At 48.7% G+C, this 14,200-nt stretch overlaps 1 protein-coding gene across 3 annotated transcripts in view; it reads left to right on the forward strand.

Moving 5' to 3' along the window:
• STEAP3 (STEAP3 metalloreductase) overlaps positions 1 to 13,757 on the forward strand; it is a 51,716-nt gene extending 37,959 nt beyond the window's left edge. For all 3 annotated transcript variants that reach the window (XM_002685438.6, NM_001304338.1, XM_010802148.4), the window contains exons 4-5: positions 2,887 to 3,051; positions 10,940 to 13,757. In XM_002685438.6, coding sequence (XP_002685484.2) covers positions 2,887 to 3,051; positions 10,940 to 11,221 — 447 coding nt within the window. In that variant the 3' untranslated portion in view covers positions 11,222 to 13,757. The remainder of the gene's footprint in view (positions 1 to 2,886; positions 3,052 to 10,939) is intronic.
• The last annotated feature ends 443 nt before the right edge of the window (positions 13,758 to 14,200 follow it).

The raw sequence follows: 14,200 nt of genomic DNA on the forward strand, positions 1-14,200 counted from the left end.
CTTTTTCTCATAAGCTTTTCAACCATTTTTGCTCAGCCCACTAGATTCATTTTTATTATTACATCTTCTAGCTCACTTGGGTTATTTTTTTTTTTCCCTCTGCTGAAATAGTTTCTCAAAAACCTGACTGACTCTGTTTTGCAAAGCGGAGATGTGCCTGCTAAAGCCTGGTCATATTTCCTAAGGGAAATGCTGTTCCTTGTCCTGTGGGTAGAATTGAAGCACCAGCATTTCCCAGTGTTCTGAGAGAACACCTTGACTTCCGGGAACTCTGCTACCTGGTCTAGTTGGGAAATGATAGTTTTATAGAAGGATCTGTCAGCCCTGCTTGGAGGGGGCTCAGGTGCAAGAGCACTCCCCGTGGGGAGGAAGGAAGTAGACACCCTCTGGGCCTGCAGTGGCTCATCAATGGGTGCATCCCTGGAGCTCAGTGGGGCATCCGGAACTCTGTGAGGGCAGGTGTCTTTGTTCTCTGTGGCCCAGGGCCTAGCACACAGTTCAGTTCAGTTCATTCGCTCACTCATATCTGACTCTTTGTGACCCCATGGACTGCAGCACACCAGGCTTCCCTGTCCATCACCAACTCCCGGAGCTTACTCAAACTCATGTCCATCGAGTCAGTGATGCCATCCAATCATCTCATCCTCTGTTGTCCCCTTCTCCTTCTGACTTCAATCTTTCCCAGCATAAGGGTCTTTTCAAATGAGTCAGTTCTTCACATCAAGTGGCCAAAGTATTGGAGTTTCAGCTTCAGCATCAGTCCTTCCAATGAATATTTAGGACTGATTTCCTTTAAAATTGACTGGTTGGATCTCCTTGCTGTCCAAGGGACTCTCAAGAGTCTTCTCCAACACCACAGTTCAAAAGCATCAGTTCTTCGGCACTCAGCTTTCTTCACAGTTCAACTCTCACATCCATACGTGACCACTGGAAAAACCATAGCTTTGACTAGATGGATATTTGTTGGCAATGTAATGTCTCCACTTTTTAATATGCTGTCTAGGTTGGCCATAGCCTTTCTTCCAAGGAGCAAGCATCTTTTAATTTCATTGCTGCAATCACCATCTGCAGTGATTTTGGAGCAGTCTGACACTGTTTCCACTGTTTCCCCATCTATTTGCCATGAAGTCATGTGACCAGATGCCATGATCTTAGTTTTCTGAATATTGAGCTTTAAGCCAGCTTTTTCACTCTCCTCTTTCACTTTCATCAAGAGGCTCTTTACTTCTTCTGCCATAAGGATGGTGCCATCTGCATATCTGAGGTTATTGATATTTCTCTGGGCAATCTTGATTCCAGCTTGTGCTTCATCCAGCCTGGCATTTCTCATAATGTACTCTGCATATAAGTTAAATAAGCAGGGTGACAATATACAGCCTTGACGTCCTCCTTTCCTGATTTGGACCCAGTCTGTTGTTCCATGTACCGTTCTAACTCTTGCTGCTTGACATGCATACAGATTTCTCAGGAGGCAGGTCAGGTGGTCTGGTATTCCCATCTCTTGAAGAATTTTCCAGTTTGTTGTGATCCACACAGTCAAAGGCTTTGGCTTTGTTTTTCTCGGACTCTCTTGCTTTTTTGATGATCCAACAGATGTTGGCACAGTAGGTGCTTCTTAAGTGCTCATGGGTCTGCTTGGTGAGTGGATCTTGGCCCCTGCTGTGTAGCAGTGGTTGATGTCATGGCATTCCAAGCGCAGGTTGGAAAAGAACTTCCAGACACAGAGCATTTCAGATGGGAGTGAGTTTATTAAGAACAAAGAGTTGAGGTAATGTGGGGGCTGTGAGCACCATGGGCCAATCTCCTGACAGACCAGGGAGAGCCAACGGGATGCTGTTAGAACAGCTGGTCGGCTCAAGGGACAGCTGATGCTTTACATGGGTTGGTAGCCAATTTTTATGGCCTCAAGACAAAGAAAATTCCTGCTTGAAGGGTGGCATTAGGTGATTGGTTTGAGTGCAATAGGGTGAGTACCAGGGTGGAGGGTTTGGGAGGAGGGGCATTTTTGCCTAATTTGGAGTCAGGAATCTGGCCCGTAAGGATCAGGGCGGGTTTTTGGCAATGGTTACAATGAGGCTCAGTCAGTTCCAGAGGTGACCTTGGATCTGGGCTCTGCATCAAAGGCCTCACACCTGTGACCTCAGTATGGGACTCCACAGTTGAGTCAAAGCTGTATTTCTCAAACAGAAATAAGGAGCTGGGTGGGAAGATGAGAGCTGGGGCTAGTAAGGAAATGTTGAGGGGTTTGATGTCTGTGTGTGTCTGGAGTATGAACCAGTGATGGGGGCAGCTTGGGGGACCAAGGGTCCCGGGTGAGACAGGCTGGGATGGGAGGTGGGCAGCAAGGGCAGCAGCCCACCTAGCTGATGGGATTCTGAGCTGAAGAGCTCCTCCCTCCTCTGGGGGACTTGGGCACCCGAAAACCTTGAGAGATGGTCATGTTTGGAGGTTCTTTGTGTCTTATCAAATTCTCTGGCTCCTTACTCTTGGCTCATGTGGCTGCTCTGGTTGACTGGCCCCAGGCAAATTTGTGAAAGCCGTGGGGAGGGAGCCTTGTCTTCGGAGCCTGCTGCCTGGTTCCTAATCTCAGCTCTGCCATCTCCTGAGGTGTGTGTGACCACGGCAAGGTAACTTGATCTCTGTGCCTCGTTTCCCTCATCTGAAAAACGGGGACAGTAATGAACTCTCCCTCACAGGGTCGTTCTAAGGATCAGGTGAGCTGATACTTGAAAAGCGCTTCAAACAGAGCTAGACACACATTACATGAGGTGGAAAGTAGAAATGTTGGTTGTATCTGTGTTTCTCCCATCCGAAATTCCTCACTGGCCCAAATCCCAGGGCATCGACCTTGGCCAGTGTTCATGGTTTTCCTTCCTTCTATACCAGGTCTTGACCAATAAGAGTCACCTCTGGAATGAGGAGGAAGTGTGGCGGATGGAGATCTACCTGTCCCTGGGAGTGCTGGCCCTTGGCATGCTGTCCCTGCTGGCTGTCACCTCACTGCCATCCATCGCGAACTCACTCAACTGGAGGGAGTTCAGCTTTGTCCAGGTAAGGTAGCCTGGGCCCTGCAGGCGCCTTCCTATCCACATGCTGCCTGGGCTTTCATAATCTGTGCAACAGAACCACTCTTTCCGGTGTCCTGGGAGCCTGGCAGGCTCACCCAGGTCTCCTGAGAAAGGGGCTGCCTGGGACCAGCTCATCCTCACAACATCTGGGGAAGCCAGACTTAGGCACGTGAAAAAATCAGATGGCAGAATGCTGAACCCTGGACTACACGTTCTCAGTTTCTGCAATTCTTGGGCTTCTGAAACAAAATCCTATAACATGGAGTCACTGGATGTGTCACTGATCTGGCTAGGGAGTCAGTGAGCCCTTGAGTGAATCTAGCGGCCCACCCAGCACCCTCAGCTCAACCGGGCCCTGTTATTCCCTTTGACCTCTTGATTCATGCAGAGTGGATGGGAGGTGAGCATGAGGGTCTCCAATTTATAGGAAATAAACCACAGCATTTCCCAAAGGACACTGCTCCTATGAAAAAGGACATGTGGGGTCAAATACATTTGGGAAAAGATCCGCTGCCCCCTGAATTAGTCACAATGCACTTTGGCACATCAAATTAATGTCTACCACAGGCAAACCTTGTTCAGCCAACTTATTTGAGTCGTAGCACCCTCCCTACCCCATTCCCCCACCACCGCCACCCACATAACAGCTATCTACACTCTACAGAACACACTTGGGAAGCTGCTACTAGTGGCAAAGGTTCTTCATGCATTTATTCACTCAGTGTTTACTGAACACATACTCTGCACCCAGCATTGTGCTAGCCTGTGAACAAGCCAGGCGTGCACGTGTGCATGCCCAGTTGCTCAGTCATGTCTGACTCTTTGTAACCCCATGGACTGTAGCCCTCCCAGGCTCCTGTGTCCGTGGGATTTCCCAGGCAAGAATGCTGGGGTGGGTTGCTGTTTTGTCCTCTAAAGCCAGGCATAGCCATGTTTTAATTTTAAGGACAACTGGGAAGGGACATTTGCATTCCTCTGGCAACGCCTACTGTTCTCTATACAGAGCACGTGGTCAACCCCCGGTACTGACACACTAACTCACCCACTCCAGTGATGAGTGCTGACTAATACTGGGTTCTACCATCGACGTGGTATCAGGGCAGGGAACAGCTATCACTTCCGCCCCCACTGCCAACAAACATCTGTTGCATATCTTCTCTGTGCAGCAAGGACACAGCATGAGATTCCAACAGGGACACCAATGGTGTGGTACTCTTATATAATCCCAATTTATTGTTCCTAACTGGGGACACATGCACACCCTAGAACGAAACAGAGTCGTGGTGTTTTATATCAGTTTCTGACTCTCACTGGCTCTGCTCATCTTGGAAGGTCTCTGGAGGAATGCTTAGGCCTGACTACATGCTGGCAAAAGAGGGGAAGAAAGAATTTTATTTATCTGCCACTAATCCTCATGTGTCAAACACAAAAATCTGGGATTTTCCAGTTCCTGCCTGGAGTCTGCAAGGGTGCATGGTTTATCCACAATTAAAACAGGCTGCAGTTTGCTCCCCTCACCAGAAAGTTGCTTCCTTAAGCAGCCATAGATTACAAGCCCCGGCTCCTGCTGCCAGAGAAAGCCGGGGGATTTGGTTTTGTTAGCAAAAGCTGACAGGGACCTCAGCAGCCGCTCTGCTTTACATACTGAAGAGTTGAAATACAAATAGGAAAGTCCTGCTGATGCTGCAGGAAGAGGGGGGTGGAAGGCCAAGGGAGGGGTGGAAAGGCAGGGTTTTACTTGTGGAAATCCAGTGCCTACATTCTGTCCTCAAATGCTTTATCTCTCAAGAGTGCTGACATGGAGGAGGAACAGATTTGTTCCAGCTCTGGAACCATAGGCAGGCAGATCATGCACTCTCTAAGCCTTACCTTACTTACACTCTTGTGAAGTGGAGTGAATTCCCTCCAGAGGTGCTGCGACTCACTGTGCAAGATTATGTGTAAAACACAAATACAAAGTGATTTGCCATTATTCTCAGGGCATGTGGCCACATTTCCATGATCACTAAGCTACCAATTGCCCATTTCTGAGCCCAGTAGAAAGCAACAAGAGACTGAACAGTTGAGTCACTCAGCACTCAGGGGAGGCCAAGAGACTCCCCTGAGGGCCTTAGAACGGTCCAAGGCAGGGTTTGCAAACTGCAGTGGGCACTCATTGATGGGTCATGAAATCAATTTTGGGGCTACAACAAGCTTTTTAAATAGAGTAGAATGTCTCCCAAAATTTCAGGGCACTTTACATGTTCTAAGCACAGACATCTCTTTTTCAGTTGTATCAGCTCAGTAGTTATAGATACATATGTGGATAGACGTCATTGTGTCCTGGGTGGTAATGAAAATGCGATTCTTATGGTGAGCTGACATCAAAAAGTCAGAAGTCACAGAGCTCTTGGAGAAATGCAGATACCCAGGACTACCCCGATCTATGGGTTGGCTCTAGAATCTGTCTTAAAAGCTCTTTGAGTGACTTAAGTGCATGCCATGTGGTGTGTGACAGTCTCTGAGATGGTGGAGCCAGCAGACCTGGGTTTCAGTTCCAAGACCACTACTGACCAGCCCTGCACCACTAGACAGTTTCTTAGCCTCTCCGAGCATCCTGACTGTGGCCTGACTTGTCTGTGTCCACCTCCTGTAGTCACTGGGAGAATCTCTGTTGAGGACATGTGTAGTGCATGACACACACACCCAAATGGTGGTTGTATACTCTCTGAGGTGAGCTTCTCCGTAAGGTAAGTGCTGCTCTGTAACAAGGAGTACCCTGATCACATTTCCTCCCCAGCCGAGAATGACCGCAGCAGGTCACCAGGGCCTGGAAACTGACTGTGGAGACAACGTGGTTCCCAGTGGGCCTGGCCTGACCCCTGGGTCTCTAATGATTTACTGAGCTACAAGCCATCAAAACAGTGTGTTGATTCAACAAGTTGACCTGTGCTTACGTTCCTGAGTCTGTTTTCAATAAGTTTTTAATTTGGGGTTTTGTTTGTCTGGGTGTTTTTGTTGCTATTATTTGGGGCTGTGCCAACTGCTCCTACTTAAGCCAGTTAAACATTGTCAGATTGCAGAATACCCAGGTCAGTGCAACTCAACTGGAAGAGAAATTAGGGTTCACCTCTTAGCACCTCAGTTCTGCCCCATAGTTAGAGGAGCTTCCTATGGCCTTGCCTGCTCTAGCCACTTGCCTGAAATGATAGCAGAGGTCTGCTTTGATCCCAGCCTTGTGAGCAATGGTCCAAAGCCCCTTCCCACCACAGTAACTAAGCACTGGCAGGAGCCAGCAACAACTGGTGGTTTCTTTCTCACTAACAAGCTTACATATAATAGAAATGGCCTTAGCTTGTTGTGGGGGTCATTAATTGCCCCAAGACCATGCCTCCCTTTGGCTGTTCTGGGATTTTTAAATTGTTCCCAAGGAGAGTGAGTTTTAGGGAAACAAACTTGCTGGAGTCATCCAAGCTTCTCATTGGGATTGGAAAGTCAAAAGGCCCTTTGTCATTGGCCGTTCTTTGGCTGTCAGCCCTCTCTGTGAGCCATCAGCCCGAGGCTGGGGCCTCCTGCCATCTGTCACCGTGGGATTCTGGATAGTGAAGGGAAAAGGATGTCTGAATGGGAGCAGGTCTTTATTGTCTCCCAGGGCATGTCTTGTTTGCCCAGCACAGTCCATCACTCTCCAAATCAGGGCCAGGGACAGTGGAGAGCATGGGCAAAACACTGGAGCCCCAGGACATGTCACCAAGGGAGGTGCTTAGGCCTCACTGGGGCCACCAGGACTTGTTCCTGGGCCAGGGTGAGTTCTCACTGCTGCAGCATCTGGGAAGGTATCACAGTGCAGAGTGTGAGCCCATTCACACTGGGTGGGTCTTTGTCAAAGCAACAGAAAGGACTGGGTCCACCCCCATCAAACAGCCTGAGTAGAGGGGCCACGAAGACATCTCAGCCTCAAGCTAGAAAGTCTCAGGTGAGGAGAATCTCCCAAATTGGTGATTCTTAGTCCTGTCTGCCGGAGAAGGCAATGGCAACCCACTCCAGTACTCTTGCCTGGAAAATCCCATGGACAGAGGAGCCTGGTAGGCTGCAGTCCATGGGGTCGCTAAGGGTCAGACACAACTGAGCGACTTCACTTTCACTTTTCACTTTCATGCATTGGAGAAGGAAATGGCAACCCACTCCAGTATTCTTGCCTGGAGAATCCCAGGGATGGCAGAGCCTGGTGGGCTGCCATCTATGGGGTTGCTCAGAGTTGGACACGGCTGAAGCGACTTAGCAGCAGCAGCAGCAGCAGCAGCAGTCCTGTCTGCAAACAGCATCATTGCGGAACTTGTAAAAACTACCAATGTCTGAGCCCCATCCCAAGCCAATTTAATCTGAATTCCCAGGACTGGCACTTGGGCATTAAGATGTTTCCCAAGCTCCCCAAGTGATGTTACTATGCAGCCATATTCAGAAACATAGTCTCTGGCTATGAAAAGGCACATCCCAGCCATCTCAGTAAAACCCAGTGAATTCATCTGAGTAAGGAGAGCAGTAGTTTGGGACTTGAAAATTGTTTGGGAAATATTGGGGTGGTTGGAAGGCTAGTTGAAGATTTATTCCTGATGGAGAATTACTCTGTGGTCAGATGAGGACTCTGGGCTTATAGTTAGCACTCTTCAGGAGCCTACTTTCAGTTACTTGGGCTATATACCAGAAGTGGAATTGCCAAAGCACATGGTGAGTGTTCTTTAATTCACTGAGGAATCACCACACCATCTTCTGTTGTAGCCGCATTCTTTCCACTCCCACTAGCAGCAAGTGTTCCAATTTCTCCACACCCTCACCAACACTTTTCTTGTTTCGTTTTGTTTTTAATAGTAGCCCTCCTAATGGATGTGGAGTGGTTTTGATTTACATTTTCCTCATGTTGGGCATCTTTTCATGTGTTTACTGACCATTTATATATCTTCTTTGGAGAAATTTCTGTTCAAGTCCTTTACCTATTTTTGAGTTAGGTTGTTTGTTTTTGTTGTTGTTGAGTTTAAAGTGTTCTCTATATATTCTGTATATTAATCCCAAATATTTTCTCAATGCTGGGAACTTCTTTAACCCGAGTCTTCATTGTCAATAGATCAGAACTTAGAAAAAGTTAGTGTGGTTCAGAAGTTGCTAGGAGATTTGGAATTCTGGACAGGTCTGGAAGTGACTCTGGTTACATGTGACTCACAGTCAAGAAGCCTCCCATTTGGGGGCCAACCATTTTCATCTGATAACTGAAGTACCTGTGGGTAGCACAGAGCCAACCATGGCCTTTCCCAACAGGCTGTACTGAGCCAAGAAGTTGTTAAGGATGTGATAAAAAGATCCTTGAAGTGGTCACAAAGCCAAGAAGAACCAGAGATGGCTAAGGAAGGATAGAGATGGGATCTTTTGGCAGCTAGTATTTTTTTTCTTGTTCAGTCACTAAGTCATATCCAACTCTTTGCAACCTCATGGACTACAGTCCGCCAGGCTCCTCTGTCCATGGGATTTTCCCAGGCAAGAATACTGGAGTGGGTTGCCATTTCCTTCTCCAGGGGATCTTCCTAACCCAGGGATCGAGGTCAGTAGTTGCGGCTCCTGGGCTCTAGAACACAGGCTCAGTAATTGTCATGCATGAGCATAGTTGCTCTGAGGCTTGTGGGATCTTCCCCAATCAGGATCGAACCCACGTCTCCTGCTTTGGCAAGTGGGTTCTTTACCACTGAGCCACAAGGGGACCCCAGCTAGTATTTTACTTAGGGTTAAAACGTTATACTTGTGAACCTATTTATGAACTTGTATGTATAGCCATTAGAAATTATTTATTATTACTATTTTTAGTAGAAGCATTACAAGCAATTCTTCTGAACCAGTTACTTAGGTTCACCATCTTGGGTTTACACTGGAGTGGGTATAAGCAAAGCGCTGCCCATGCTAGTGAGGAGTAAGCATGAGGTACGGTAGTAAAATCAGACCCACTTAGAGCCGTGTCTGAGGAGAGTGAAAACAAGACAGCATCTCTCAGCCAAGCCCCTGGATTGATGCTGACAAGCTGGGCCTGAAGGAAATCCAAGAGGCCAATTACAGCTTCTCCATGGAAAGCTCAAAACCAACCTGTAAAAAGCACCCTCAGGTACCATCAAGCTGCCACATTTCAATTAGACCCTTGCAGTGTCTCCTTGGAGAAAATGCACGTGTGTTCATTGCTTGATGGGTCATTGCATATTCCTTATGCAGTGAACACAGGTCTCTCCCACCAGGACTCTCTCAGTGCCCTGTACCCCCTCCCCAACCTCTACAAAGCCCTAACCCTAGGTGCGCTCTGCTCCGCACTGTTGCCTGCCAGGTCTGGGGGCTACAGAATGCTGCATCGATACAGCGCTTTCCCCACAATTCTGACTTCAGCTTTTTTAATCACTTCCTTTTCTCTGAGGCTAATGAAGTGACTTGCTGAGGGTCACAGTGTCAGTTGAGGATAGCACCAACAGTAAATCTGGAAGGCGTCATTTGTAGTTTGCAAGAAACCCTGCCTGCAAAAAGATTCCCAGAGGCTAGAGTTACAGATCAGCACTTCTTGGCTATTTTCACATTGTAGTCCCCATAGAAAGTCGTATTTATATAGCACTTGGGGTGATGAGCTGCTCGTGGCTGGAAGTCATCCACAAAAGCCCACACCTGGCTCAAGGGTGGGACGCTCTGCTGTAAGATGGCCTGGACCATGTCCATTCGGATTTGTGATGGTCTTGATCTCCTTAGCATCACTAATCTCCTTCCAGGCAGGAGAGTAATCCTGGTAGGGTTTGTACCTGGGGTGTTTGTAGCTCAGAGCACGGGCAGGAAGTAAGGGACCAGTACCCATGGGCAGCATCTCTGTGGTGCTATGGGCTTTGTATACAGCATGAAGACACCTAGCCTAGAGGCCCCTGAGAGCCGTCTTCACTGTTGGTGTCAAGGGAACTTTTTGCGTTGTGTTTTATCTTTTCTTCTTTTTGGCCATACCCCACCCAACAGCTGGAGAAGGCAATGGCACCCCACTCCAGTACTCTTGCCTGGAAAATCCCATGGATGGAGGAGCCTGGTAGGCTACAGTCCATGGGGTCACTAAGAGTCGGACACGACTGAGCGACTTCACTTTCACTTTTCACTTTCATGCATTGGAGAAGGAAATGGCAAGCCACTCCAGTGTTCTTTCCTGGAGAATCCCAGGGACGGGGGAGCCTGGTGGGCTGCCTGCTGTCTATGGGGTCACACAGAGTCAGACACGACTGAAGTGACTTAGCAGCAGCAGCACCCAATGGCATGTGAGATCTCAGCTCCCCAACCAGGGATGGAGCCAGCGTCCCCTGCATTGCAAGGCAGATTCTTAACCACTGGACCACCAGGGAAGTCCCTGTGTTTATCTTTAAATCAACTTAAAATCCACTTGTCTTTCTCCTGGCCTTATCTTATGCCAAATATTATCTGTGAAATTATGATTTTGATATGCTAGCAGACACTTATTACTCTATATGCATGAATATATACACAAAACTACTAATGTGTTTTTAAACTTCTTTGAATTTAATTCCATCTTAAGTCCTTTGGCAGCCACTAGAGGTATGAATAATACAGTTTGGGGAAAAGCATTGTTGTTTTATTGAATCCTTCTGAATCAATCAATTCTTACACACATTGGCATATGAGCATTGTTCCCGTTTTTCTGTTGGGAAAACTGAGGTTCAGAGAGTTTGGGTAGTAATAAGATCATGCAGAGAGTGAGTGACGGTGCTGGGATTTGAACCCAGAGCCCCACTAAAGCCACCCTGCTTCCTTCCCCTCTGTCATTGGTGGGATCGCTATGTCCATCCTCACCCTTACTGCAGCCTTCTTTTCCCCTGCAGTCCACTCTGGGCTTTGTGGCTCTGGTACTGAGCACCCTGCACACGCTCACCTACGGCTGGACCCGCGCCTTTGAAGAGAGCCGCTACAAGTTCTTCCTGCCCCCCACCTTCACCCTCACCCTGCTGGTGCCCTGTGTTATCATCCTGGCCAAAGGCCTGTTTCTCCTGCCGTGCATCAGCCGCAGACTCACCAAGATCCGGAGGGGCTGGGAGAAAGATGGCTCCGTCAGGTTCACACTGCCAGTGGACCACGCCCTGGCCCAGAAGACAAGCCACGTGTGATGGGCCTGCACCCAGCTCCGGGGAACCAGACGCAGGCAGGACAGTGCCCGGAGTTTGCCAGGACTTCTCGATCATGCAGGACAGCAGAATTACACACAAGTTGGTGGGCTGAGGTCTGGATTCCTGGGATGTGTGCAGTAATATTCAGAATGACACGCCTGTGTGTGATATATATATGTCCACATGTATTTCATATAGATAACAGGATTTACAATTACACTTACTTAGCTTAAAAGTTGAGTCCCTGAGATTTCAACCTGTAGATTTCAAAGCCAGTGCCAGATGTTAGGAGAAGGGCAGCTGACACTTGTAACATCTGCAGAGCTGAGCAGATGTGGCACAGAAAAGGCAATGAGAGGCTTGTACTTTGATGATTGCATCCATGTGTGCGCCTCCCTGCTCCCTGCCCATTTTGCTACTTTCCCTAGGCGTTTGCAGAGCTGAGGCTCTCGGGTAGCAGGGCAGACAGGAGCTCTGCCTGGAGCCCAATCCAGGTGCACAGAGCTGACCAGTCACCGGGGAGCAGGGTGCCGCCCTTCCTTTGGCTGCAGCAGGAGGCCAGGTGGGGTTGAGGGCACTGGGGGTGAGCCCAGATCTGTGCCCAGGGAGCCATCTGAAGGTTCATCCTTTGCCAGGTTAGGAGGTGGGAAGGGGGAACAACTGGGGCTGAGGCTGCTACCCCTAATCCTCCCTGAGCTGGGGAGATTTTTTTTCCTAAAAGTCAGAAATCACCCCACCAGCTGCAAATTGATCCTCCTGTGGGAGTGTGAAATCACCTCCTTACCGGAGCCACTAATTAACCCTGTCTTGAGAACAAGTGTACTTTTTTTTCTTTCTTTAAGTTGGTGATGACTGTTCTTTAAACCACTGTGCCTTCTCACCTTGTAAATCATTAGTCTGAACGTCTCCCCAAGAGCAGACCCTCTAAAAGTTGGTTCAAGGGGGAGGGGAAAACAAGGCCTGCTTTTCTTGGGGCCCCAGCCAGAGGGCTGAAGGATGGATAGTCCTCACTGAATTGTCCTGTGGAAGGACACTGGGGATTTTTTAAATTTCCTGCTGCCGCCAGGCAGAGAACCTGCCTTCTGAACACCCCAAAGCTACACTGGCTCCAGGTTCTTCCTAATGCAGGGTTATGTTTCAAAATAGCTGTGGGGGGTAAGGTGGCAGGTCTTTTCCACCAAAGCTACAAACTGGAAACACTGCTGCCCCAAAGCACAAGAGAGGCCACAGAACATGTGTCCTTGGATTGTATGCTGTCCCCCACTGATTCATACTGAAACTTTTTATTTCCCCTGTAGAGAGAAACAGCTGTTCTCGGCTAAGCTCCCAACCCCTGGCAGCATCGGAATGATGTGTCATCTCTGAACACAATGGGGTACGGTCCTGATGGAAGACATCAGTGAGATGTACCCTGAAAGGGGACATTGGTCATGCTTATATTCTTAGGTCTCCCAGGCCAGGGGGCATCTTGTTGTTCTATCACAAAGTCGTGTCCAACTCTTTGCGACCCTGTGGACTGCAGCTCGCCAGGCTCCCCTGTCCTTCACTATCTCCCAGAGTTTGTTCAGATTCACATCCATTGAGTTGGTGATATTATCTAACCATCTCATGAAATAAAGAGAGTCAGCTGGCAAAAGCTGACCCAGGAGTGCCACAGAACGAATGCTCCTGCCTCCCCATGGAGACTGCATGAGCTCATGTCTGTGGAGCGCATTAGGGTCCTTGAGTAAAAAGGGAAAAAAAAAAAAGGAGCCAAGTGCAAGCATATCTCATTAGGCCAGTGACTGATGGAGGGAAAGCAGTGCAGACAAAACTGCCTGCTTCCTGCGGATGTTTCTGTCTGCTGCTCAAGAGCCGAGCGGCATGAGCTTACCTCCCAGATGGGCCCTGATGGAGCGGCAGCCTTGGCCTCAGAGAAGCTCACTGGAAAGGTGGTGGGCGAAGCAGAGATTTCAGCATTTGCTTGACAAAAATGCCCGTCAATTTCCTGCTGATAGGAAGCAGGGAGAACATGGGCAGCTGGGACTCACCAAGGATTGTCAGCCCAACTCAGTATTAGCTGCCCTTTTTCTCTGGCCCTCCCTGGGCCTGGGATGTTTCCTTACACCAAAGATGCTGACACAGAGCCAAGTCTAATATGCTCCCTCCCCTTCCCTGCCCACCTTTTGCTGCAGGTGCTCCTCAGGGGGGCAGGTGCAGCAGAGGACCTGACCACACCCCAACTGGACAACCTGCTCATGAAGGGCAGGGTGGGCTGTGTGTTTGGCCTTGACCTGGTGTCATCTGCTGCTCTTCCGTACCTCACCAGGCAGCTGACAACAGCACCCCCATGAGGATAAGTCACTCCCTTCCAGCCTGGGAAATTCTCTGTGCCTCTAGGTACAAAAGTGCCTGAACCAAAGTGCTCTGGAAACCTGAAATGCCATGGTATGAGGTTGAACGTTTAAAATCTATGCTATTGAAACTGTATGTTTTGTTTTTACCTTGAGGAGCTTGTCTGAGAAGCAGCAAAAATAAACACCTAGCCTTCCATGAATTTCAGGCTGTTATGTCTGTCTCATTGATCACCTGCCCATTCACTGGTTCACTGGCCCAGTGGGCCTTCTGATTAGAATATGCTCTGAATCAGGTTGTGTGCAAGGTGAGCACAGAATGATCTGGGTTAGCACTCACCTCTGAGGAAGGGACATGCAGACCTGCAGCAACAAGGCCAATGAGGACACAGAGGAGATCCAGGTGACAGAGTGCTGGGGTATTGAAAGGAGTACCAGGAAGACTTCCTGGAGGGAGGAGTGTCTGTGCTGTGGTCTGATTAGAGCAGCAGTGCTCCTCAAACTATAATGTGCACAGGAGTTGCATCAGGATCTCGTCCACACCTCGATTTGGATCCATGGGTCAGGAATGAGGACTGTGCATCTTTTAATAAGCTCCCAAGTGCCACACATGATGCTGATCCCCAAACAGAGTAACAAGGGTTTC

This window comes from Bos taurus, chromosome 2 (assembly GCF_002263795.3).
Source record: "Bos taurus isolate L1 Dominette 01449 registration number 42190680 breed Hereford chromosome 2, ARS-UCD2.0, whole genome shotgun sequence".
Taxonomy (NCBI): Eukaryota; Metazoa; Chordata; class Mammalia; order Artiodactyla; family Bovidae; genus Bos; species Bos taurus.